The sequence below is a fragment of the Camelus bactrianus genome, chromosome 5, assembly GCF_048773025.1.
Source record: "Camelus bactrianus isolate YW-2024 breed Bactrian camel chromosome 5, ASM4877302v1, whole genome shotgun sequence".
Lineage (NCBI taxonomy): Eukaryota > Metazoa > Chordata > Mammalia > Artiodactyla > Camelidae > Camelus > Camelus bactrianus.
In genome coordinates, this window is record NC_133543.1 from 102,904,133 (window position 1) to 102,930,795 (window position 26,663).

Sequence of the window (26,663 nt, forward strand, 5' to 3'; positions counted from 1 at the left end):
GCAGCGATGCCAGTGGCCTACTTTATATATAAGTAAGGGCTTGGAAAGCATTTTGAAGTTTGTCATTGGGTAGGCTAACCACATTTTTAACATCTTTGACAGAAGAGTCACTGTGGCGATCAGCCTCAGTCCAGCACAGAACCAACCACACACAGCCCTAACCCAGAAGCTGGATTTCAGAGGCCTCAGCGCACAGGAGCCTGACTGTTCAAACCTGGGAAGGGTGCATTTTACACCCAGGGGCCCAGCTGTGAGACCTAGTAACACCAGCCCTCCACAGAGTCCCTCAGCCAGATGGCAGCTGCCAGTAACCGATGCAGAAATAAGCTGAATTCCGTGGTGCTTCCGGAGAGCCCACTGGACACCCACTCCACAGAGAGTAACCTCGCCCGTCAGTCTGTCCTCTGGGCTGAGCCTGGACCACGCTACGTCATGTCTTAGAACCTCACTTCTGTGTGGAAACAAAGCAGCCAGAGTGCCCCAGTCGCCCTGGGTTCTGGTCCTGCCTGGTCTAAGCCAGGTATCACCTCGCACCCCTCCGTGGAAACTGCCACTTCCCCAGCCGGCTGTCCTGGGGGTGACACAGCACAGGTCAGGTGCCTGTAAACCACAGAGCAGGGCGCAGGAGCAGGCAGCTCCCGGGCCAGTATTCCTGGCCGGTCCACGATGTGTGTAATGCTTTTCACAAGGAAAGCTTTCAGCACAGTCAAAAGCAAACCACCTCTGAAGGGTCAAGAGTTGCTCAAAACGTAGTAACTCAAAGTCTAGAAAAAAAGAAACCTTTATTTACAACCATGGGAGTCCCATAGGAGTACATGAAACACACATAATGTGCACAACACACAAAATGAACCTTGAAGTCGACACGGCGCCGGCTGCAGGCCTCAGTGGCCTATCCGCACCACCATCACCGTCACGTTGTCCGCCGAGCCCCGCTGCACCGCCTTGTTGGCCAGCCTGTTGCAGGCGGCTTCGTAGCGGGCATCTGCCGTGGGCTTCCCTTCCCGGCTCTGGATCTTCTCATCCTACCGGGCAGGAAGGGGTGGCTGGTGAACAGGGTGACCCTGCACCCCGTCACTCTCCCGAGACTCCATGGCCACAAGGAAAAACTGCTCCCCAGTCTCCCCTGGGGCCGGCAGGTGGGACAAACCGACTGGTGAGTCCCCTGGGCGGAGCTCACACTCCCAACAGCAGGGGACACGGGGGAGGAAGGGGCCCCAGGGCTTCTGCTCCCTAAAACCTAAGTGTGGCTGGAACGACAGGCAAGTCACTCCCTTGTGAGATTTCTTACTTCAAGGCAGGACAAGATGAAGTTCACAGCTTCTTCTGGGGTGAAGACCTTGAAGAGGCCGTCGCAGGCCAGCAAAATAAACCTGCAGCATGAAGAAACACAAATGCGTTTTAGCAGCAAACTTTATAAAATGGCCTGGCAAGGGAGGTAAAAAATACCTGTCCAACTACTCAAAGGCTAGAAATCTTTTGAAACTAATTTCACTGCTATGACACAAAGGTCAAAACTACTTTAAAAACTGGTAGGTGAAACATCAAAATTGAGCCTGTTCACCAATGACTATGGACTAACCCAAACACTGCACTTTCTTAGACAAACGCCAGGAAAACCACCAAATAAAATCACCAGGTGTTACAGAAATACAAAATTTCTAACCCCCTGTGCCTCGAGCCACTTCCCAGACATAAAGCTGATGGTCTGGACTCAAGGATCAGTCCTCAAGCACTGACTCCCCACGTGAAGGGAGGGCGACCACCCACTGCCACTATTTGGGAAAAGGACTACCTCCCTTTCAACCCCCTCTAGATGCCCACGGAAAGCCCTTCTGACCAGCGCTGGGTGAGATGGGACAAGGCCGGTATTCCCAGTGCGGAGGCGCGTGCCCACGGCGCTAACACCTTCCTTCCTCATTTTAATACCCAGGTCCCGGTTTCCCTCTTTTGACCAGGCATTCAGTCAACAAGTATTTTCCAGGCACACAGTTCGTGCCTGGGACCTAGCAGAGGAGGTCCTGCCTCCCCAGGCTCTTTGATAAGGGTGGTGTCCCCCCTTCAAGTGAGGTGACAGGCCGTGAGTAACTGCATGCATGCATGCATGTGTGTGCACGTGCGCACACACACGCACAGCTGCGGCCCAGAGCAGAGGGAGCCGGCGCAGCACACACAAGAGGGGGCCTGGTCTAACGTAGGGCAGGCGAGGCTCTCCTGAGGCCTCATTAAGGAAACCAGAGGGGCTGGTGGAGACATGTCCCGAGATGCCAAGGCAGGCGAGGAGAGTGGGAGGACAGGGGCAGGGCCTGGAAGAGGCCCCTGAGGCTCCTTCCCCTGCTGCCTTAGTTCACCCCCAAGCAAGGGCGCTGCGTCAGTCCCCAGCGGGCCTCCGGGCTCCATCCCACCCCAACCTCCAATACTTACTTGCTGGGCGTCTGTCGCCAGGCACGGTGCCTGTCTTCAACAGCGCGGGAGCAGGGGTTGGACAACTAACAGGAAGTCTCTCTCTGCCTAGCTCGGCTCGACTCACACGCCTCTCACAATACTCCACCAGTTACGGGCTACAACTCCGACTCCTCAGCACAGAATCCAGGGCCCTCAGTCTGTCCCGAAGCACCCTGCCATCGCTTTCACAGGGCTCCCCAGCCCCCAACCACGTTTTCCCCCGTCCTACTTTTAACGTCCTACTCCTTTCTCCAACACGGACGTCTCCCTTCCCCCATGGCCAGTCGTCCAGAGCACCCCACACTACTCCTGAGACACACTGGACTGGAACCACTCATTCTCACGTGGACCCCCTAGAGCAGAAATGATATTTATTTCTGCACTTCCAGGGCCTAACCGGGGGCCTAAGACGTGGCTGCCCACTCAGCGCCCCAGGTTCACTATACACATGGGAAGACTCCAGAAGGCACACCTGTGCCTCTGGTGGGGCGACCTCACCTGTCATTGGGGGTTAGCTGGCAGCGTCTGATGTCTGGCACAGAAGTAACCCCACAGCGTTTGTACTGCCCGTCCCCGATGGAGCGGGACACCTCCAGCACGCCCAAGACACGGCCGTCCCTAAAACGAGGGGAAAACATACTCAGACTTACCTGACATCATGGCCCACGGTACTCAGACTCTGATCTTATGAGCAGGAAATGGGATAGAGTGAAAGATGCAACCTGTGGAATGCACATCTCTTAGCCTCAAACAGTACACAGAGATGGCTAAGTGTCCATGTGCTGAAACTTCATCGTTCCAGGTCAGTAACATTCCTGCTGCCCAGTACCTCAGCCCCGCAGCAGAGGGGAAGAGCGCCCCCTCCAGCTGGCATAGGGAGCGCTGGGCCTAACCCACCCACTTGCCCACAGCCCGGAGTGCAACTTGACTGGGTCGGGGCCAGGCTTTGTTTTCTGGTTTTGTTTTAATCTTAAGCTTCCCAGGTGATTCAAGGATGCCACCAGGGTTAAGAGTAGGTGGAATAGAAGGATGTTTTGCATCTCAATCGATTTGGAAAATACTTGAAAGTGACTACTCCCAGATCTAGCAGCAGCTTTTCTTCACCCTGGGTACGAGTATGACTTAATGACTTAAACACAAACGGCAGTAATGCGCAGCGTCGCACTCTTACCCACTCTACCTCCAGGTGAGGGCTAGGGAGATGGGAAGGTGACCTGTAAGTTAAGACTCCGTGTCGGAAGGCAGAGCTCTGTCAGCAGGGGAAACAGCCCCCAGCCCGATGCTCCCAAGAACAATTCTGGTGCCATACGTGCTGTGGAACCTCGGGCAGCTGCAACCTCCCAAGCCTGCATACCAGGGAAGCCACGCGCGACAAGGTGAATGACAGCACTCAGCAAACACCAAAGCTGTGCGTGCAGGTGCAGCCAGCCTCCCACGGGGCTCCCGCACATCAGAACGCGCTGTGTGATGGAAGCAAGGGGCCGGGAGCAGCTCGCCTGGGCCCGGGCCGCTGTCCCGGAGTCAGAATTCAGCCTAGCTCCTGGCCATTCACTGTGCCCACAAAGTCACCCTCCCAGTAGTCCCAGCTGAATAATCAGCAACAAAGACTTCTGCTGGTATCTGTGAAGAGCGGATCAATCTTCTCAAGTACACATACTAAAACAAACAGCAAGAGGGGCCAAAGAGCACAGGAGTAGAGCCCAAGACTGAAGAAGGGTGGGGCTCCCAGCCTTAAGAGCACCATTTAGGAAACGCACTTCTCAAAGCACAAGTACCACGAGAAGCCAGCAAGTGCTTCTGCAGGGACCAAGTGCCCAGGTGCCTGTGGTGGACGCCCCTCCCGAGTCATAAACCCAGCTCGTTTCTACAGGATAGCACAGTGGCAGGTCCTGGAAGGCCATTACCCCCAGCACAACTCAGTGCAGAGAATGTGGAACGATTCCTAAGTATGACATGGAAAAGCGTGTGCACACGACACAGAAGCTGCCATTCCATTCTTGTAACTGAGCAAAGTGCCCCACAGAGTGGAAACCTCACACTCAGGCAGCTACTGGAGTGACAGGAGAAAGCCACAATGGAGGGAATCACAGACCCACGGGGAGCTACTCATCCTTCAGAAAGTGACACGGCAAGCTGGCGGTCACTCTGCTGTACTCGGTGCCACAGGCTATGTAAGACGTGCGAGTGCAAACGCCAGTCAGCTCCATGGAGACCAGGCGCCAGCTCTAAGACGGTGCATCACAGGAGCATAAGGCCATGCCACCTGTCTCTTGTGGTCAGTGACAATTCAGCAGGACCACCCCTGACCAGTCTGGTCAGGAATCAGCCACAGTGGGCGCCAGGCCTGCCTGAATCCCCTCAACTCTCTCATACGTACTCGACGCAGGCCAGCTTCCAGCCTCCGGAGACCGCACAGCAGGAGCTGCGTGTTCTGCAGCAGGTCCTCCCCCCACAACCTGCTGAAAGCCCGCTCTCCTCCTGTGGCCTCAAAGCATTCCCCCCAGACCACGTGCGCAGGGAGTAGGTTTTCAAGGCCCCGCCCACCAAACCAACCCGCCTGCCCTGGTACCAGTGGCACAGGATGGGCCCCGCCCTTAAGCACTGACCACTCCAGGCTGCTCTGTTCTCCCCTCCTCTCCACCTGCCCATCAATCAGAGAACCGTCTTCCTGCTGCTGGGTAAGGCGTTCACCAGGGTCTCGACTGTAGCTATTTGCTAGTGTTTTCTGTTCCGATTCTTCCTTCACCATCAGCGAGGGAGGCACTGAGACGGCCAATCCGGCTGCGAGGATAGGCCAGGCCCTGCTCCGACTTCGGTTCCTCTAGCACGTGAGCAGAAGCAGGGACACAGCCGGTCTCGGTGAGCCTGCAGGGCTCAGGCTGGAAGGCAGGAGCTACGTCATCTTCCAGCCCGACACGGCAGATGCCAACACCCAAGGTATTCACACGATGGGGGCTCGGTGGGAACTGAAGGTAGGATGCCAGAACCATTTCTTCCTGTGATCAGAGACCTGTCCCTGACCAGGAGCAGGCATGCAGTACTGTGCGCCTGAAATTAAATGCTACCTGTGCAAGCATCCCTCCGTCTGCTCAGTTGTAGATAAAAAAGAACCACATTCAACATTTCAGAGGAATTAACCTAAAGTAATGCAACACACTGCTGCACGGAGTACATACACTACCTTCAGTGTAAGAAAGTAGGAAAATAAAAATACACAGACACGGTCCTGCTTATTTTTATAAGAAAAACTGGAAAGAATCAGGAAATAAGGGTGATGGGAACAAAGATGGAAGCACGGCATCTCTATGCCTCTAATTCAGATATTTAACTATGTAAATGTGGGTGTTTTTCATTTTAGAATTATGGTAAAAATTTATTCAACATAAAATTTACCACTTTAACTACTCTTAAATGTACAGTTGAGTGGCCCTGAGTACATTCACATTGTTGTGCAACCATCACCACCAACCATCTCCAAAACTCCTCCCATCTTCCTGACGGAAACTCTGCACTCGTTAAACAGTCACCCCCACCCCCCCGACCAATCCCCATGCTACTTCCTGTCCCTGTGATGACTGACCTCGCAGGGACCTCATGTAAGTGAAATCACACAGTATTCGTTCCTCTGTGACTGGGTTATTCCACTTAGCAAAATGTCCTCAAGGTTCATCCATGTTGTAGAATGTGACAGGATTTCCTTCCTTTTCAAGACTGAACAGTATTCCCATTGTATGGACAGGCCACGTTCTGTTCATCACTTCACCTATCAATGGGCACTTGGGTTGCTTTCACTTTCTGGCTATTGTGAATAATGCTGCTATGAACATGGGTGCACACATATCTGTTCAAATCCTTGCTTTGAATTTTTTTTGGTATATACCCAGGAGTGGAAGTGCTGGATCATACAGTAGATCTATTTTTAATTTGTGAGGAACCACTATACTGTTTTCCACAGTAGTGGCATGATTTTACATTCCCACCAATGGTACACAAGGGTTTCAATTTCACCGTGCTGTATTTATAAAATGCTTTGTAACAGAAGGGAAAAAAAACTCTGAAGTTGAAAACAAAATGGAACTAATTATCATAATAACCAAAGTGGTAACAAAAATGCAGTGAAAATAATTATTCCACCATTTACACAATACTCTGTAACATCCTCAGTAAGGCAGAGTCTAAGGACAAGAGAACCACAAGGAACTCAAATTCACCAACAGTGATAATATTGATACTATGATTCTCAAGCTATTTCGGCAAATAAATATACTAACGTTACTAGGAATCAAGATTTCCAGCATAAAAGAACCATAACTACTGAGTCAAAGAGGTTAAGAGGAAGCCCTAGAGATGTTCAGTCTGAATGAGAAACAGCAATCTAGGCTCACAGCCTAAAATATGCGTGCGTGTGTGCGTGTGTGTCCTGGCTCTGTCCCAAACACCCAGAACTGATGACATCTTGGCTGAAACAAGCATCCAGCACACGGAGCTCAGCTTCAAAGACAAAGGCAGCTGCGTCTGCAGTGTGTGAAGGAGAGCGCCCCAATGGCCACAGGCGAGGGGATGTGAGCAGCGAGAGCACCAGGCTGCAGGGCTAGAGTCAGTCCCCGGAATAAACAAACCCACCACGCAGGCCTCACAGAGCCAGGGGGAAGGGAGATGAAGAGAAGCAGGGAAGGAAAGAAAACACTAGTTTCTCCCACAACTGCAGGGGGCTATCTCACTCTGCAAAGGTGATTAAAGAATTACCTTGCCTTCAGGGAGAAACTACAGTTCATCCCCTGTTGATGAAGGAAAGCTTTTCTTTACAGGATGCCCGCTAATACACACAGAAGGAACCACCGAAGTTTGCCATCCCTGTGAAAGAACTGACTCACACAAGGATCCCTAAGGGATGTTAAAACCATCAGCTGAAAGGCTGTGTCCAGTGTGTCTCCTTCATTACACCAGGAGATGTCTCTCGAGCCACCTGCTGTTGCCACATGGCAGCCACCCAGAGGGACCTGACCTGGCTCCTGAACTGAGGGACCACCAAGTATACCATCTCCCATCAAATATTTTTGATGAAAATGTTTAATCTGAATTTAAAGCCTTAACCTAACTTCAAGTTTATTAGAAATACATGTAAGCAACTCAAATGCTATCAGGAAAAAACAGTGCTGGTGACCCTATACAACTGCTGGCGTGGACCAGTGACATGATTCCAAGCCTAGTAAAAGTAGACACCATTCTGGTTTCAAACAAAGATACTCTGGGGATAACTGGGGAAACAGGAGGACAGACAGGACTGTAGACAACCTAATATAACCTAAGGAACTGTTATTTTCTTAGGTGTTATGTCTGCAACGAACTTTTACATAGTGCAGCCCAATACACACGTAAACAGACAAGGCATATGGCAAAATGTTAACTACTGAATCTAGGCGGTAAATACTGAAACATTTAGTATTTATTCAATTTTTCTGGATGTTTGAAAATCTTTATAATAAAAGTGGGAAGGGGTGGAGGAAAAGAAAAAGCATGCCAACCCCTGTAGGCAGAAGGTGGGCCAGCCTGGCCCTGCTGCTCAGGATCAAAGCCATGGCTCCCTCTCCCCTGAACTGAGGGGCTCACCTAAGCCCACACGGTTCTTAGCAGGTGAGGACTAGGGAACAGGGAGTGACTGCAACACAGCTGGTCTTCCTTTCAGCCACAGGATTGTCAATGTCAAAATCTTTTCAGGGAGTTCAGGCAAAAGCAGAATTTTAAAATTGTGAGAAAGGACAGAAAGAAAAGATGATGCTGAAACTAACACTGGGGTCACAGTCTTGGGTATTAACTTCCATGACAGCCACGGGGGGAAAGGCAGCACACAGCACTGGCCAAGGTCCGAACCCAGCCTACGGTTCTGCTGGTGCTCATGTAAGAGCCACAACCATGACCAAAATCACCTTTTACTGACTCGGGAGTTTTTTAACCAACCCTAAGAATTCTGACTCCTCTCCAGAGACCTCCCTGCACCACTGGCTAGAATCAGCCTGGAGCAGTAACAAAGACCGCCCCAAGCAAACAATAGGAGAGAAACTACACTTCCACGGACAAATGACTGCAGGCTCACATTGATGCATTACTGCTCTCTTACGTCCCACAGAAAATAAAACCCGAATGGGGTCAAACTGTAAGATGAACCAGGAAACACTTCTGGTCAAGTTCATAATGCAGTGTCCCTGAAGTAGAATTCTCCTGAAGTGTAGAAAATACTTAAGCCCTCCTGTACTGCCTTAGAGATGGTAGATCATAAACCAGAACAAGCACACATTCTCAAAGGTTTAAAAAGGTAAAACAGAGCTGCGGTGGACGGAGCCAGGTAGGAGCAGCCCCCCTGCAAGACAAGGTGTCCCCGGGAAGCCCACGGGCGATTGACACACATTACAGGTATTTCCTGTCTTAACCACTTTAGATTTTCCCTCCGGAGAATTTGCCTAAAACTGTAGCTTATTCACTTATGACAAATAATAGTTTTCTGAAGCTTCCTAGGACCATAGAAAATGATGCAAATGGTGAACTTGAATTTGAGACAGGTCTCCTCCTTTTGTAAATGCAGGGAGACATGTCGTTTACATTTTTTGCTCCCACTTGCACAGATGAGAAATCCCAGAACACTCGTCCACCTACTGCACCAGGGCTGACCTGGGCAGTCTCCCAACGGCAGACTGTATGAGCTGGAGAGCCCCACCCCGGGGTCTCGGGGCCGCTCTGACACCAACCACCCCCCCCCCCGGAGCCCCCGTCCCTCCCCGGCTACCTGACGTTCCCTCCGGCCTTCTGTATCCTCATGCGTTCTTCATACTGGGTTGGATTATGCTCCTTGCTGAGGCTTAAGGCTGCGTGCTTCTGACTCTCCTCGTTGTAACGACATAGGATTGCCTGGGGAGACGGGGACGACAACAGCGGTGAAATTCAGGGAGCCCAGCACCGCGAGCTGACAGGTGAAGAGAGGTTAACAATGCAATTTCAGACTTAGCCTCCTGCTGACAAACCAAACAAAAAACTGACAAATAAAAAGTTCAGAGGATCAAGCATCAAAGAAGTGTCAAGCAGCAAAGTGCTGTCACGGAAACAAGTCAGGGAGAGGAGCCCCAGGCTCGGGTCTCAACTCTGGTGCCAAGCCTGCTGCAGACGGCAGTCAAACGCTCACCCTCATCAGGCCAGCGTCTTCTGTCTGTGACACGAGAGGGAGGCACCTCGGAAGCACCAAGGCCCCTTCGGGCATTCCAGTTCCATGAGTCTGCGCCTGGAGGGCTGACCAAGGGTATCTCCGTGTGTTTCCACCTCCACATTTACTGTGTGGTAACTTCTGGACAAACCTCTTATTTTACAGAGGAGGAAGCCTGAGACCCAGGGCAAAGCATCGTGCCTGAAGTCACACAGCAGGGCCAGGATTCGTACTTGAGTCTGACTCCAAAGTCTCTCTCTCTCTTTTTTATTTTTGACCAATTTTACTCATGCTATTTTTTAAGTCCTCTGGTCTACACACGTATGTACCAGAAACAGTCCCCTAGAGGGTCACCAGACTCTAAGCTCCACTGGGGCGGGACCACCACCCACGACACTCACTGCTGTACTCCTAGTGCCCGGCATTTATAAATCACCCTAAAAGCAACAGAGTTGAGAAGCAGCTGTTTCCAGGCCTGAAGATGCTGTTAAGAGTGGGAAGGGTCACTCTGTCACTGGGACTGCTGGACAAGCGTGGAGGCTGGCTGAAAAGCACGCGGCGATGGAAGTGAACACCAGTCCTGGCAGGGGAGGTGGGAGGGGCTGAGAGGGCCCCTCAGAGCACTGCCCTCCAGCTATAAGTCACTCTCCACAACCGTGACTGGGACATGGGACGTCACCAGCGAGAAATAACTGGGTTTTCTCCCTCAGCCATGCATACTGGGCTCAACAGATCCATGTCATACCACTAGCACTTTTCTAGCTACAGCTTTCGAGTTATTCTGAAATCACATGACTCTGAGACGCAGGGGTTAATACTTTTCCTTCCTTACTGTCTGAGATCAGAGACAGGAAGACGAGTATGTAAGCTACGTGCATGCCGATTAAATCCCAACTCGCAGGACCATGTCTGGCTGACAGAGCACACACACGAGAAAGAGCACGTGGGGAAAGGCAGGGAGGTCTGTTACAGGGTATGTCTCCCCAGAGAACAAACCGCCTCACGCTTAGCCGCCATCCCTTGACCCAGAACTTAAGCTCTGCAGGAGAATCCCTTGCAGCAACCCCGCCACCACCATCGTATTCTCACTGAACAACAACTACTTGGCACACGGGTCCCAGTGTAACATGCTGCTATCTGAGTGGGCGGCCACACAGCCATGTACCCGACTGTCCCCGAGGTTGGCGATGTAAAGAGTGTTGTCTACAGCCAGGACACACGTGGCAGTGGACCCGTCTTTCCAGGCAGGCTTCCTGGGGGGAAACACATCAGAAATACAGTCACCACCACCGTCCTAGCACTTGGAGACTAATTTTCAGAGCTGAATGGGAAATGCTTTAAAATGGACCGTTTCCTTGATACGTGCTTTTCTGTTTTAGATTTACTTACAGTTATAAGCACTTATTTGTTGCTAGAGATTTTTCACACGTTGAGCATCAGTATTAAATCATTATCAGAAGACCTGAGATGCACTCAGGAAAACACACACACACCCCACTTGCATGTCTTCCCGTGGTTGTACTTACTGGCTGGAAGCTTGTTTAAGGAACTCTTCATCAGTGTGCTTAAAAGTGTCCAAAAGGCATCTTTTCACGGTTTTCTCTACATTGATTACATCTCCTATTACAGACGGAACAAAAGAAAACAAACTCTTAAGGAGGGAAGATTACCCTCCTGCCACTGTCATTTTGCTTCTGTATTATGACCAAGAACAGCCTGTCTTTCCTCACATAAGTGCCATCTGCATTTGGTTTCAGCAGCCCCCCAAATATAAGGGCAAGTCACTCTCTTGTACCCAAAGACATTCCAGGAGAGGCGCCAACCACTCGGAGACACGGTAAGTTCCACGCGGGGCTCACCCGCCCCGCCACTGCACCCGCCACTGCACCGCCCTCCTTGGAGCCTTGCTCTTTCAGCGGCATCAATGATTCTTTGCTAAAGTCACCGACACCTCACTGATCAACAGGAAAAGCCATCACCAAGATGAATAGCGACTGATTTAGTTCTCAGTCTCACCTTTAGGAAACTTCCTAATTAAGTTCTGATGCAAATTCTGCGCGGCGAACTTTGAAGCTCGAATTCCTCCATGTCCATCAAAAACAGCAAAATATGAAACCCGGGTACTGGAAGAATGAATTGAGAGCCAATGAGATTCTCACAGTAAAGATCACTTCTCTCCATTAAAGCCTGTAACTCTTTAAACAGTGAACATTAATACGGCAGAGGACCTTCCACCAGGAAGACACCAGTCACGCTGTTACAAATGGGGAAAAGGGCTGTAACATTAACTGAGACAAATATTTTAAGTAACTTTCATGATACTTTAAAATTAAGAATGAAAAACTCACACTTGTTTCAAAAATCAAGACCTATTAACTCTGATTTTTCACTAATATTCAAAACATTGTTCTATTTAAACCAGATTTCATTTTAAACACTAACATGCAGATAAACAGTACTGATCCAAGACAGTCAAAAATACCTGTAAGAAACAATTAGTTGCAAAATTGTTACTCAAACTTTGATACCGAATTCTTGAAGCCTCTCTTCTCAGTCTTATTCCTATTCCCTTTCAAGTTTTGCCAGAAAAACTCACATATATAGAACAAAGGGCACTAAAAAACTGTTTCAAGAAGAAAAGAACAAAAATGCCTAAGAGAAATGACATTTATTCTGCAAACCTGCTTTTCCCAAACGTTTTTGGAATTCCTTTTTAATCTGAGACACGATGAGTAATGAAAAAATAAACTTCATGTGGTTTATAACTCAGAATCTTACAGTGTAGTATTTGCTAGATGGTTTAGGGTTTCTAATTAAATCTGTCCCCAGAGGATCTGCCCGCTCTGGGGCTCTCCAGAAGTCCTCTTCCTGGCTTTAAAAGCAACTCCAAACCATACTCCTGCTCTTGGTGAGCAACGGCAGCCTACCAGCGGTGAGTGTATGTAGATACATCGCTGTCTCCACGTGACCCAGCACCCTGCAGGGCCATCACGTCCTCACGATCAAGCCTTACCTACTGGACAAAAGCCACTGGCACCCATGGCGCCAGCCCCACCAGCCAGTGCCATTCAGTGAACATAACGTCTAGATTATGCAGTTATGGAAACTAGGTGGTGTATGTATTATGTAACATACACATAATTATATATTTAAACATAGCGTATATTAATGACCAACTCAATGTCCTGCCTTCTGGTTGCTGTCCTCCATGCCTCGGACCTTATCCAGAGGCTGCATTTTAGTTTGTACAACTGCAGGAAATTTTTCATTGTTTTATTTCTTCTTGATGCCATTTTTGCTTTTTTGTTCTTTCTGGGCCCTCACTACCTGCACTAGCTCTCCTTAATTCACTGTTGTAATTAGTGGCTTCCACCTCCACCTGGGTCACAGAATAAAATACTTCCACAAGCTCTTCAAATACATTGTGGGTCCCAAAGACCCACATGTGGGGTCATTACCCACTTAGCAGTTTCTTAACCTCAGCAGAACTCACACTTGGGGTGGACAATTCTTTGTTGTAAGCCTAACTGTGCACTGTGGGACAGCATCCCGGCCTCCCCTCACTGGATGCCAGGAGTACATCCCCCTGTGACAACTAAAATGTCCCAGGAGGGCAAAACCAACCCCAGCTGAGAACTACTGACGTTGAACCAAGCAGCTCAAGTGATACCTCTTGCTAATAAATGCAAACTGGACACAGTCCAAAGATGCCGTCAGAGCAGCCTTCTGTGCCGTTCAGGCTGCGGGAGCGCGGACACTCACATGAGGGATGAGGGAGGCCCGCACTCCTCGGTGATGTCATTCAGGATGACGTGGGCGTCCTGCATCTCCTCCCGCTCGCCCTTCCGCTCAGCCACATACCCTTTCAAACCGAAGATCACCGAAGAGGCTGAGGAAGAGAACAAAGAGCCAATACAAAACTGTGCCCTCCTCTCCAGAAGCCCTAGTCCCAGAGCAAATGAGAGGGAACTATGGCTGTTTAACTCAGCAATGGTCTAATGGTGCCAACAAATAAGCTATACCCCTGAAGGAGTCTCCCCAACGCTAATCTGTTAGGAAAATCAGACCACGGCTGGACAGGGCTAGTCTCTGCAAGGCTGAATGGTGGAGAGGAACATGCAGACAGCAAGTCAGCACAGACCAGCTCCTCTTAAGCAGGCATGTAGTCAAAGCGCCAGAGCAAGGAATGTGCCGTCAACCCGCAGAAGTGCGAACTGAAATGGGGCAAGGAATTCTGTGCAAATCTAGTCTTGGCAAAAATTTAATGAGGACAGAAACATTCCTAGTTTGGAGGAATGCAAGTAAATAGAGTTTATCCCAAATGTCCGGTTGGATACACTGGAAATATATATTTCTGTGCTTGAGGCTGGAAGAATCTGAACAAATTATAAGATCAGCTGCTTTTACTTTATCCAAGAAGAAAAGGAAAAAGGAATCCCCCGGAGGCACAGAAGTTTCTACTTAATGGCTAGGCTGGTTTAAGCTCATTTTCTGACACTGAGAGCCACGTTAAGTGGCAGGCTCGAGGAGTGACAGCTAAGCTGAAGCCCTGTCCTGACTGCAGAGCTGGGGCACGTCCCTCCACACACCTCCACGTGCAGGCTACAGCCTCCGCCTGAGCTCATTTATGGCAGAAGACAAAGTGGTCAGTGCGAAAAATGAAAACCCACAGCTTCTTCTCTTTAGCTGCTACTTTTTATTTCTTCCCCACTAACTCTGACATGTTACAAAGCCGACTTCAAATTTCAATTGGTTTTTCCAGCCTCAGGCTCTCTTGGGACGCTGCCTACAGAGCTATTCACAGAATTCCAAGTGCTAATGAACAGGTTAGGAACAAGGACAGGTGGTCGGAGAGAAAACGGGTCAATAAGCGAACCGCTCAGTGCAGAAGGCTAAGGAAAGACTACATGTGTTTTTAACCCGCGAAGAACAAATGCAGGTTTCCTATCTGACCCAGGGCAAGTAAGAGATGCACGTGGAGAGCAGAGAGAGAGGGGAGGCCAAGTAAACCTGGAAATCAGTCTGCAGAAAGGGAACCCTACCCACTTCTTAAATTCAGACATAAAAGGAATTATTATCAACAGAAAGCTGAGCTTGTTTTTGCTCTGGGTTGTTTTAAAATATGAGGTCTAATACATTTGTTTTCAAACTGTCTGAAAACCTTTACAAACTTTCTTTTCCACAAGCTCCTCACTGCCATTCTTCTCTTCTTCGGAGGTTTTTCTCTTTGCTCCTTTCCCTTCATTCTTTACCGTCTGGGAGATCGAAGTGTCAAGAGAACCTGGAAATATAAAGAGCCAGACAGAAACACAGCTGTAGGCTGTTAGAAAAAGAGTCCCTCACAGATCAGGCTCCATCCCAGCCCTCAGAGACAGAATGACATTCAAGTGAGGACTAGCAGAGAGGGAGGCAGTCATGGCTATGAGTTTGAGGGGTGGGGCAGTGGCCTGGGCACCCAGAGTGGGAGACCACAAATTAAGATCCAGGCCCTGCTCAGACTCACTATGAAAGGATATGCAAGAGAGGCTTCTCCGTGATAAAAATACATTCATATTTTGGGGCTGCGGCACATACGTGATATTTTATATCCACAAGCCCTCACTCACAGATAAGTTTCCCAAATCTGCAAAGTGAAACGTCCTGAACCAGTTCAAAAAAATAACAAGTACCCAAAAAGGCTTAAAATGAGATAGACAAACGTCAGGCTTTAAAAACTACATAACCTGAAAGGCAAAATAGGACTGCTGAAGCCATTCCCACCTGCAAAGGGGTAAATTTGTATTCAAAGCCAAAGCTAAGAGCACTTGCAGCGTATGCATTTTGGAATAACAAAAGTCTCATTTCAAATCTCAGTTCTGCCACTCACAAGGGGTGTGCCCTTAAGGCAAGTGACTCAACTTTCCAGCCTCAGTCTCTTCATCCATAACAGGGAGAATACTGTCATCTCAGAGGGCTGTTTGAGAACTGATGGGGAGAAGGTATGTGAAGCAGTCGTCAGTGCCTGGTCCATCAAGTATGCAATACGTGGCAGCTGCTGTCGTAACAAATGGCCCTATGCATTCTCTGCGTTAAGGTATAAAAGCACGCAACCAAGTATTACCCTTTGCCAGACACTTCTGAGTACTGAGGGGAAAAGGGAAGCAAATGTCCCTGTCCTCAAGAAGTCAATTACTTGCAGAAGGACAGATTTCTGCAACAGTATAACATGACATACATATCCCACCCCACGCAACAAGGCAAATTAAGCAGGAAAACGTCATGGCTCTCCCAGTGGTCCCTCCATTAGCCTCCTGTCACTGTTTGTATTCCAGTTTCCCAATGTGTAGTAAAAGAATCTTCCTTTCTTTTAAATTGTAAAACAAAGAAAAATTTAAAAACTTTACTACTGACTGCTAATTGAATCACACTGCAATCCCAGAACATGGTCTGCACACGAAATCAATTCTTTACTGGGACTTACTTTACCGCACAGAATGTAGTCAACTTTTGTAAATGGCTTTTGCCTGCTGGAGAAGAATATACCTTCTCAAGAAATCCAAAATACTGGATACAAGACTGGATTCTATCCCTCCCAACACACACAAAAAAATCAAGCTTGTTAATAGTGGTGTTAAAATCTTCCAAGTTGTTACTATTATTGCCTTTTGCCTTATGGATAACTAAGACATAACTATGCTGAATATTCCTTTCTTTTATTAAACAAGTTAAGAGTCCTAGTTGCACACATTAACTTTCATTACAACTAGGTGTACTGTCTTTATTGGGAATGTTTTAGGGTAAATTGTGAGTAAAAGAATGCTGTAATTTTTTGGTATGGATACAGAGGCTGAACACCTGAGAATTCTTATGTAAGATAATTGTGATACTTTTTCTAAATACAGGAATGTCACTAATATGATCCATGCTTTTTAGACTAATTCCAATGATTTTATGGTAAGGAATTACTAATAAAAAAAAACACACCTGAAAAGCAGCAAGTGTTCTATTTGACACCATAAGATTTTCTATGCAGAAGAGAACTGCATATGAAGGCAGCCTGCATCCCCATTGTCCCCCGCCAGTGCCCCACCTTCCCCCTCCCTTTGGGGGAATCCCACGTGAGAAGTTCTCAGTGAGACGGAATAACAGATCCATCATGTATGACAACCTAGAGGAATCTGCTCTATTTCCCTCTTCTGTTTAACTGGGACATAAAAGGAAAAATTAAGTTAAAGGAACAGGTAGGTAGAGCCAATATTAACAGGCTTAACAAAATGAAATCAAAGCAACAAACAGAATCCTGGGAACATACAAAGACCGGAAAATAATCAACTAAGCTCTTACATTTCAAGAAAGTTTCTGCACATGGTCTATACTAGTCAGTAAATCAGTGTCATTAAGACTTCATCTTCCTTAAGATCAAAATTCTTTTCAATGTAAGTGGCATAAAACAAACTTTTTAAATCAGGAATATCTTCAATTTTTCAGGGATCCTAAAAATATTTTAACTGTATTTCATATATTCATACACTTCTGCTGGATACATTTGGATCTGTCTGGAACATAACAAGGCAAACCCAAAATGTCAGTCTGAGACTTTTTTTAAAAACATTAATAACAAAGATCAAAGTAGATTACTGAACTCCTAATTCTCTTAAAGTCAGTTGCAAGAGGTTGAACTTCAGGAAGTTGAAAAAAAAAAATCACCAAAAAGTGATGCAGTATTTAAGTACCTGTTTGCTCCCACTTAATGGTGTCTACTTAGTTTTAATAAACTTTAGGCTGTATTATGATTTAATGTCATCCTAAGCCTTGTTAAAAGCTCTAAGTAAATAAATTCTACATAAGAGTAAAATATTACATATTACTTCCATCAGCACATTGTATTTTTTCCCTACCACTTACCGGAATCGCCACTGCTGGCTGGTGGGAGATCATCAAAAAGCAAAGGTCCCCCTGATCCTGAAACACAGCAGAACACTGAGTGAGCCCCCAAAACCAGGATGAGGCTTAAGTTTCAGAATCCATCCCACCAGGACACCTACACAGGTCATTGAAATAAACTCAAAACTGTGTCAATCCAGTGGCAACTCACACTGCGCTAGATACTGTCTTGAACCTACTTTATTTTAAAGTCCTATCAGTTCAAAGGAAACAAAAGTCGGCCTTAAAGAGTTAAATCTTATTTCAGCTAGTAAAATAAACACTAAAATGAATCAGAGAAAACTGCCCAACGTTTTTACGCAGTTTCTCAGGGCTGGCGACTAGCGGATTCTTCTGCCTTACCTGATGCCATGGATTCAAAACTTAAGACAGTCCAACACCTAAAACATCTGTGTGTTGAAAATGGGGGAAAGGGAAAAAGATTGAGACAACTACAATCCCAGGATGACACGTTGACACACACCTGGGAGAGCCTGAAGACTGTACCTGAGTCAGTACTGCTGGCCGGAGGGAGGTCCTCAAAGAGCACAGGTCCCTTCTGAGCTTCCTTCCCTAGAACACGGAACACCCGCTTAGAGAGCATGCGGTCACTAGGCAGATGGGTTTTCAAAGGGGGAGATCTTTTGAGATAAGTTTGCTTAATAATAAATTCAAATTTTCTCCTCCCTGTTTCACAAAATTTATTTTAAAAAATATTTTCTTAAAAAAATAAAAAATATTTTTTTGACAACCATCTAATACGGACATTTGTTTCCAATCGTTACCGTCAACGTAAAAGCAACAAAAGATGACCCAACAGGCATTTTAAGGGCTATTGGGTATTTTGAGGAAAACAAGTATTTTTCTTGATACTTTTACTACTGAAAGCAACAAACATTTAAAAAGCTTTCTTTAAAAGTGAAGGAAAAAAACGGATTCTAGAGCAAAACAATAATTCTATCTTGGTACCTTAAGACAGAAGGTCAGAGATAAAGGGACTCTTCAAAGATCTACAAGTCTTAAAAATCCTATTTCAATAACACTCTGAATTAACCACCAATGAGAATCTTAAACACACAAGCACAGAGATGGTGAGGGGCTTGAGGGAAGCAAATCTGTCTTAACCTGTCCTGATCCCCAGAACAGTGCCCAATTCAATAAACATCTATGAAGAAAATGAGAAATTTCACATCCTCCAAGATAAACTCAGGAGAAAGCCAGAAAAAAATTCTATTTAAAAACGTAAAGATTTACAAGCCAAAAAGTCCTTGCCTTAAATGTTTTATATTCAACTATCCCATGTGACACAAAATTTAACCACTATTCCTTTTTCAGCTTTCCCCAAAATTTCTATTTAAGCTATTAAATATAAGCACTGGCACAGGAATGTGGTGGGAACAGAGGGCTGAGGAAGGTACGGGCATCCATGTCCTAGGAAGTTCAACATACTGACACAGGCTTGTCCCACCTCTGGTTCCTCAAGTTCAAGTACAGAAATGCACTCACTTAAAAAACAATTCAACTTGTATGCTCCAAAAGGTTCATCCCATTTCGTCTTTTTGCCTAGAAATGAGCTGGGTGTCAATTATACTTTTTTTAAAAATTAAAAACTTTAATTCAAACTTATAAACTCCAAGGAAAGAAATTTCTTCAGGAGTCTTTAGGTCAGAAGTACATTAAACACCTAGTAAGTTCCTAATTTAGCAAAAAGTAACTTTTCGGCTTTATATCCCTTAATGCAAATGGGAAATGTCTACTCCATTAAATTTTATTTTTATCCCTCAGGATTACCCTAAAGAAATTAAGCAATTGCAAATACTTTCATTTTTCTCACAAGTGACATAAAGGCTCTATGCGAAGTAATCAAAAAGATCCACTGTAAGGACATCAAAAGGCATTCAGGACAAACATTTACTCACTGTATTAATCCTCCTCCCAGAATCCCTAATATTCTAGCAGGCCACTTTCAAGGGGAACTCAAAGTGCATTGGTCTAATCATCAACACGCCCGTTCTAACAGTCTCAGAACTGAACAGACAACCCGCGGCAATCACACGGCATTCCGTGGGGCCAGAGCGCGGGCATCCTGGGAGGGGAGGACCTTACAGGGAGGGGGCCAACCCGAAGAGCAACCAACCCTTCCACTTACGCAGGGTCAGATTTTAGTTTTGGAATTCAACTAACCACCTAAATCAGGTCTTTCCAATGCCAGTGTCTGATGGGGGCGGTCCTCTTTTACCAGGTGATACATTTTCAGTCCTGGCAAGCATTCCTCATAGTAGAGAGTTTCCAGCTTAGCACTAGGCTGGCCATTCTCCTTTGGCTACAACTCACTCTAAGCTAGTGCCCCAAACCTAGCACCCCCCCAACCCAGAGAATGGCCTATCTCCCCACACCGAATAGAATGATCCTCTCCTCTCCTTTGTGACTCTGGAATACTGTGAGTTGTATTTCAATTAAACACAACAAGATCATCTCATATTTTTGTTGGCCACACTGAGAATAGCTTATAAAAATGATAATTAACATTCACTGCCTGCCAGGAACTATTCCAGTGCTCTACATTAATTTAATGCATTTAATCCTTATAATAATCTTATGAGGTGGGTACTATTATGACTGTTACTTACTGATGAGAAAACTGAGGCACCTGGATTAAATAACTGTCAAAAGAGAGAGCCAGTGAGGAGTGGAGAGCCAACCCAGGCAGCCTGCTTTCCCAGCCCATGCTCTCTGCGAGGTGCTACATGCCCTCCGTGTTCTAGGAACTTTGCAAGGATCATCCCACGACCCCACAAAGATAATCCAGAGGCTCTATGAGATCTCTGGAGTACCTTCTGCATCATTAAAGGATCAAAGTTAGAATAGCCTGCATATAATTCTTTAAAAAAAAATCTATAGGTCATAGATGCTATAAAGGGAACTTCTTTCTATTAGCTAGAACCTTACCTTCTATTTTGGATAAACAGTAATTCAAAGTATTTGGGGCTGCAATCATTAGACCAAGTGTGGCCTTGACCCAAAACTTTGGAAGAGCCCCGATTTCTAAATATAAGAACTGTCATAAAGAATGAAACAAGACAGAAAACAAGTTTTTCATTACAGTTACTCTCATCTAGGATTTTTAAAATCTACATTCTGAAGCCAAGTCTACTGAAAGTCATATACTATGCTGAGAAAAATACTCTAGGGCTGACTATACTCAGGTTAGCTAAAAGTTGCTATGTACACTATAAAGCAACAAAAAGATTTAAAATATTTTGCCTACATTGTTTTTCATACTTGAATTTTCTTTTCAGCTACTAATGTGATAGTCAACCTCTTCATTCGAGGATGCAGAACCCATGGATACAGAGGGCCAACTGTACTACACCATTTTATAAAAGAGACTTGAGCATCCTTGGATTTTGGTACCCCCAGGGGATCCTGGAGCCAATCCCCTGCAGGTACTGAGGGATACTGCACATGTTTTACAAATACTATAGAAGTATTGGGGAAAGGCCCCGCCTCCCCACTCCCCCAAGTCACAGTTACAATTTAGTGAATACTCTCCACTTTCCTCTAGGCTCAGAGACTTGTGTACGTGCGTTCTAATTTTTTAAAGGTAGAAGCACACTGTATACAATCCTCTACATACGTGGTTGTTCACGGAAGCGTCAGGGAAGGCTCCAGACCAGCACACTGGGTCTGTGATTCTTTCCAACAGTTGCACACTATCCTGTGTGGGAAGCACTGCCACTCACTTGTCCAGTTCCCTCACTGATGTTCATGCAGGATGATTTCGGTTTTCACATGACAGATGTCACCATAAGCAACCCTAGACATATCCTTATTTTACCTGCTAGACTGCCGGTCAAAGGGTAAATAAATAAACTTGACAAATGCCAAGAGTTGTTCCCCCAAAATCTGTAACTTCCACTCCCAACACACTTTATGAGCATGTCCATTTTTCTACATCCTCACTAACGTCTTGCCAATGTTTAAATCTGATGGGTGAAAAACACAGCACATCAGTGACGTGCTATTCCCTTCCAGTGGCTGAGGAAGACGAGCATGCCCTGCTGAGGGGCCGTTTGCATTTCTTCTTCTATAAACTGTCGGGATACGTCTTTTGACCATTTTTCTAATGGGCTATCTCTTTCTTATTAATCTGCACGAGCCTTTCCCTTACTAGGGACAGCACCTTTAGTAATGTGTAGAGCAACGATTTTCTGTTTGTCTTTTGCCTTTGTGGTGCTGTCCCTGCATAAACTTTTTTATTTTTACATAGTTAAATCCATTTCAATTTTTTGTCTTGAGTTTTTTCTTAACCCTGAACTTTTACAATTAGTCTAAATTTTTTCTAATATCTTAACCTTCATATTTAGATTTCCAATTTTTTAAAAAGAAATAATTTGCAGACAGCCTGCCAAGCAAATATTTTAGTCCTTGACAGCTGACCATCAGTTTTAAAGTGTACTGGTGTAGCAACCTAGTTAAGTCAAAGAACCACCCTATAAAGCGGAAACAAGTCTACCATCGAAACAACTTTAAACCAGGACACTTTTAACTTGTGTGGATTGCCAAATATAAGCTGTCAACCTAAAAGACATCAAGTTAGCACTTTTATGAGTACCATCTACCAGAGAAATTCCATTTCTAACTGATATGAACAAACATACTTCCTCTTTTATGTAAGCTATGTATACCATATATAAAAAATTTTATTCCCTCAGCAATCAAAACCTGTTAACTCCCCTGATGAAAAAAACTCCTAATTTACTACAGAATTTGAAAACATTTAATGTGTTCTTTCTACACTTTTCTTCAGACCATAAAAACTAAGAGGCTTCGGGTAGGAGCATTAGACATGATGTTTAAAACAAAAATCAAAGAACTAAACAAAATACACTTGATTTCATCTGAGCAGTGTGGTATTTCCTCCCTTTGGACACTTAGGTTTTCACAAAATCCATTTAAGAGTGCATTTTTCCCCCTTTCAATAGCTGTTAAGGTTAACTTACATAGTAACACCTACCAAGCACAGACCACTTGCTCTCTACCCTGTGCTAAACACTACACACACAGCACTCCCCTCACCTGTGGGCTAAAAGCAGGAGGCAACATCCCTGTTCCACAGGTGCAGGAACAGAAGGCAGTAAGAGCAGAGTTGGGATTTGAAACCAAACAGTCTGATTACATGTCCAGAGCGATTCTTTTCGGGGATTCTGAAAATGACGAGGCTTTTACTGTTTCCTGCATTAGCTCAGAAATGAGTGACACCTGCACACCATGTGTGAGGCTCATGACGGTGCAATTTAGCCTCATCTCTCCATCCACTGTAGGAAATCAACCTTATTTTCCTTTCGTTCACTCTATGTGCAATTTTAGCAATCAACATGATCAACTTTTCTGAAATAAAGTGTGGCATCTAAATTAAGTTTTCAAAAATCAAACCTTGTGAAATCAGATTCTGTTCTTGTTTAACTGATTTTTCTAACCTGTAACATTTCATCTTGTTGGTTTTAACTGCTTGTCAAGGTAACTTTGGTTTCCAATTCTGTCACCCACTTTAGTACTTACCCCTCCCAGCCTTCCGTCATCTACAAACTAGAAAGCATGCCTTCTTTGTTTTTAAAGCTATTTTTAAAAACACACTGAGCCAAGCAGGACCTGTGACAATGTGAGTGCCATCCCCACAGGCAGGGAGCAGTCTGTTCACTAACCCACTCTCCAGCGATGGGGGCTTAGACATCCTGCAGTGCCTCTGCCACCTTGTCACCTCAGCTAGGGTTTGATATGCCCTCCCAAGCACCGACTTTAAGCGTTGTCAAGTTTTGCATCATTTCAAGGGTGCCTTCTTCCCCTGAGCGGACCCAAATTAATTTCAGGTAAAAAGTTACAGAGATTTTAAAGAAAATGATAGGCTTACAGGCACATCTGCAAATCCAAACTCTGCCCCAACCATATTCAGATAGAAGTTATACTCTATCAAGAGTAAAAAAGACTGCATACACAAGCCACAGTTTTTACCCACAACTAGAACAATCCAGAAAACAATCTACAAAATCAATGTTCAGTGGGGAAAAGTTATCGATGCCATTAATGTGAATATCAGCCAGGTAAAGACTAGCATGGCCGTCCACATGTGACAAGCCAGAATCCAGGCTCTGTGGAGGGCAGAACAACGCCTTCTTTGGGACCTTCCTTTAGGGCCCCTGGCCTATCACTCCTCCACACTAGTATGCTCAGGCAAACTGGAGAACTAAATGTTCCTGCTCTGAGCACAGTGTTCCCTTGCCTAGAATCTCTGCAAACCACAAGTCTACCCATCTTTAGAGGCCCGATTCCAGCACCGCCTCCTTCCCCACTCTGTCCGTGGACTACAAACACCGCGTTTCCGGGACCTCACCATTTCTCACAGTCGTTAACTTTAGCCATTTTTAATTGTAATCACTTGCATTCAGAATTAGGCTCTTTGAAAGCAAAGGCTGTGGCTCAGTCACCCTTGGTATTCCCTCCAACAGCAGCTTGCAAACCAAGGTCTCCAGACCCCTGCTGGGCTATCCAAAATCCCCTGCTGCAGATTTAATAACAGTTTCAGGGCCCCGCCCCCCCAGGCCTTCAGATTTAGTGGGGCTGAGCTGAGCCTGGAACCCGAATTTTTGATTTTAGAGTTTTCCATGTTTTCTTTCACTGTTAGCCTTGAAAGTAAAACCCTAACCCCAGCATCTAGATGAACATCTTGCACGTGAAAATATTAACAGGTCTTGGCAAATTAAACCTGGAGTGGCTCTAATCCGCTGGACACAGAGGGCCAACACTATGGTCCTCGCACCGCGGAAACGTAATGCTGAGCCCGCATCCTAGAGGACTCCCGCACCGGCCGAGGTCAGGGGAGCAGGGGAGCGCTTCTGCGCGGCTGCGCTTCACTCGGGAGAGCGGGGGCTTCCTGAGCCCCGGGAATGAACCCCAGACTACGAATCCTGACATAAAAATCGCTGGAGCAGAGAGAACGAGTCCTCTCTCCTGGGCCTCAAAACCACGAAGGGCTGGGTCGGTGATTACTTGACTCTCTGGCGTAAACACAAAACAAAGTAGAGTAAAATGCCGAAGCGGGGAGCTCCCCGGGATAACGCGGTCCGCCGGGCGAGCGGTGCGAGCGCAGGCCCGACGGCCGCGGGGGCAGCGGCGCGGGCAGCTTGGGCCCGGCCAGCGCGCCCCCCTCCCCCGGCCCCGCGAGGCCGGCGGGCTCTGCGCGCGGCTCCCGGGACGCGGGCCCACGGGGCCGACACGTGCGGGGCCGCACACAAAGGACGCGGCGGCCGGCGCTGCCCCGACCCGCCGCCCGAGCCGCGGCCTTTCCTCCTGCGCAGCGAACATGGCGGAGGAGCTCCGAGCCCCTATGGCCGCGCAGCCCGGCCCGGTGCAGGCCGCGCTCGCTGCCCGCTCCCCCGCCGCCCGCCTCAGGCGCCGCGGGCCTCCAGGCCGCCGCCGCCATCCGCCCGCTCTCCCTCCCCTCGCCGGCCGGGTGGCCATCCGCTTACCGACAGCCGGGCGCGGCGAGCGCTCGGGCTCCGGCAGGTCCCCGAACAGGTCCATGGCGGAGGCTGGGCGGCGACGGCGGCAGACGCGCAGCCCGCGAGCGGCGGCGGGCTCCACACCCTGAGGCGGCGGCGGCGGGGCAGCGGGGCGGTGGCGGCCCGAGAGCTGTCAATCACGCGAAGGCGGGCCTGGAACGCCACCAATCGGCGCGCGGCATGGCCAGGCCGCCCCAGAGACCTGCGCGCGGGCGGGGCGGCGAGGGGGCGGGGCGGAGGTGCGCACGCGCACAGGGCTCTCCCTTGGCCCGGGACGCGGGGCGATAGCCGGGACTGCGGAGCTGACGCGCAGAGGGCGCCGCCATGTTCCACGGGGACGCCGGGCCTAGGCTCCTCCTGCACCCCGTGGGCACGGGCGTCCGAGTCCAAGAAGGCCCTTCCTGAGAGAAATGCCTGAGCCCAGGGGCAGCTGTAGTGCGCCCTGACGGCCGGGAAGACTGTATGGGGTTTCCACATCGGTTCCATCCCGTCGTCCCGGCACCACCGCGGCCGGCCTCCGTCCCCGGCTCATTTTCGCTTGAGAAGCCGAGGCCTGATGGAGCGGCCCGTGTGTTAGGACAGAAACCCCGTAAGATGCAGGACGGGGAGGAGGCGTCTCCCGACTTGCCTGCAGCCCTCCGGGCACGTGGGCGAGGGGAGCCGGAGCTTCCGTGGCGAGTTCCGGGTACGCAGCCCCTGCGGCGGGGAGCTGGCCGGGTGCCGTCGGCGAGGCCTTGGGGCTGTTGAACAGTTAGTTTCGTCAAGACGCCGACATCGGGCTCTGATGATAGACCAAGGCGAAAACGAGGCCGCTGTATTCGTGTCTGAGCACACAGAAGATGCACATAGTCCAGCCACAGAAGTGACCAAGCCCCCCTGTCTTGGCTGGTGAGGGTGCTGCTGCTTTACCAGTTACAGGTTTACCTTTGTCCCGTCGCCCAGCCTTTTAGATAAGGTTTGTGAAGACGTCCAGTCAAGGAATCACCTCCTTTAACTGACGTTATCCAATCCAGAGCAAAGCCCTGCTTCCTTCAGTGTTTCCCCAAATCGACTAACACAAACCCGAATCTTGTAAGTCCTCTGCGACGTCCGTTTACTTAGGTTTCCCACGGCAGTGATCTCTCTTGCTGGGATGAATAATAAATCCAACTCCATCAGCTCCAAGTGTGTGTCCGGTGATCTCTGGCTGAGGACATCGGTGCTTCAGGCCTCATCTGCTTGACTGTTCACTCACTGCTATTTGAAACACTCAACAGCTCTGCCCTCTGCTTAACAGAGGAACCACCTCCTCCCTTACAGAGACATGTTCTCAAGTAACTGGGCGGTCTCCACTTCCTCACCGCTCATCCACTTTTCAGCCCACCCCAACCTACCTTCTCATCACTTCTCCAGAACAGCTCTTGCTAAGCTCCCCGGTGACTTCCCACTCTGGTGCTAAACGGAACTGACCTTTTTAGTCATCATACATGAATCCCAGCGGTGTTGACGCAGTCAGCCTCTCCCTTTGTTTTGTGGGGCATGTCACTCTCCTGGTTTTACTCCTGTTTTCTGTCTGCTTTGCAGGG

At 47.8% G+C, this 26,663-nt stretch overlaps 1 protein-coding gene across 2 annotated transcripts; it reads right to left on the reverse strand.

The window, feature by feature from the left end:
* Nucleotides 1-763: 763 nt before the first annotated feature.
* ILKAP (ILK associated serine/threonine phosphatase) lies at nucleotides 764-25,228 on the reverse strand. Of its 2 annotated transcripts, XM_074364619.1 has the most exons (12): nucleotides 25,066-25,228; nucleotides 18,047-18,112; nucleotides 17,522-17,578; nucleotides 14,799-14,918; nucleotides 13,400-13,526; nucleotides 11,654-11,760; nucleotides 11,164-11,257; nucleotides 10,803-10,890; nucleotides 9,227-9,348; nucleotides 2,944-3,063; nucleotides 1,292-1,373; nucleotides 764-1,025 (listed from the first exon to the last, which is right to left on the reverse strand). In XM_074364619.1, exons 1-12 carry the CDS (start codon nucleotides 25,118-25,120, stop codon nucleotides 885-887), a joined length of 1,179 nt encoding a protein of 392 aa, XP_074220720.1. In that variant the 5' UTR covers nucleotides 25,121-25,228; the 3' UTR covers nucleotides 764-884. The 2 variants fall into 2 exon arrangements, with proteins under 2 accessions (XP_074220720.1, XP_010946421.1); XM_010948119.3 differs by lacking the exons at nucleotides 18,047-18,112; nucleotides 25,066-25,228 and adding an exon at nucleotides 17,903-17,928.
* Between the last annotated feature and the right edge of the window lie 1,435 nt (nucleotides 25,229-26,663).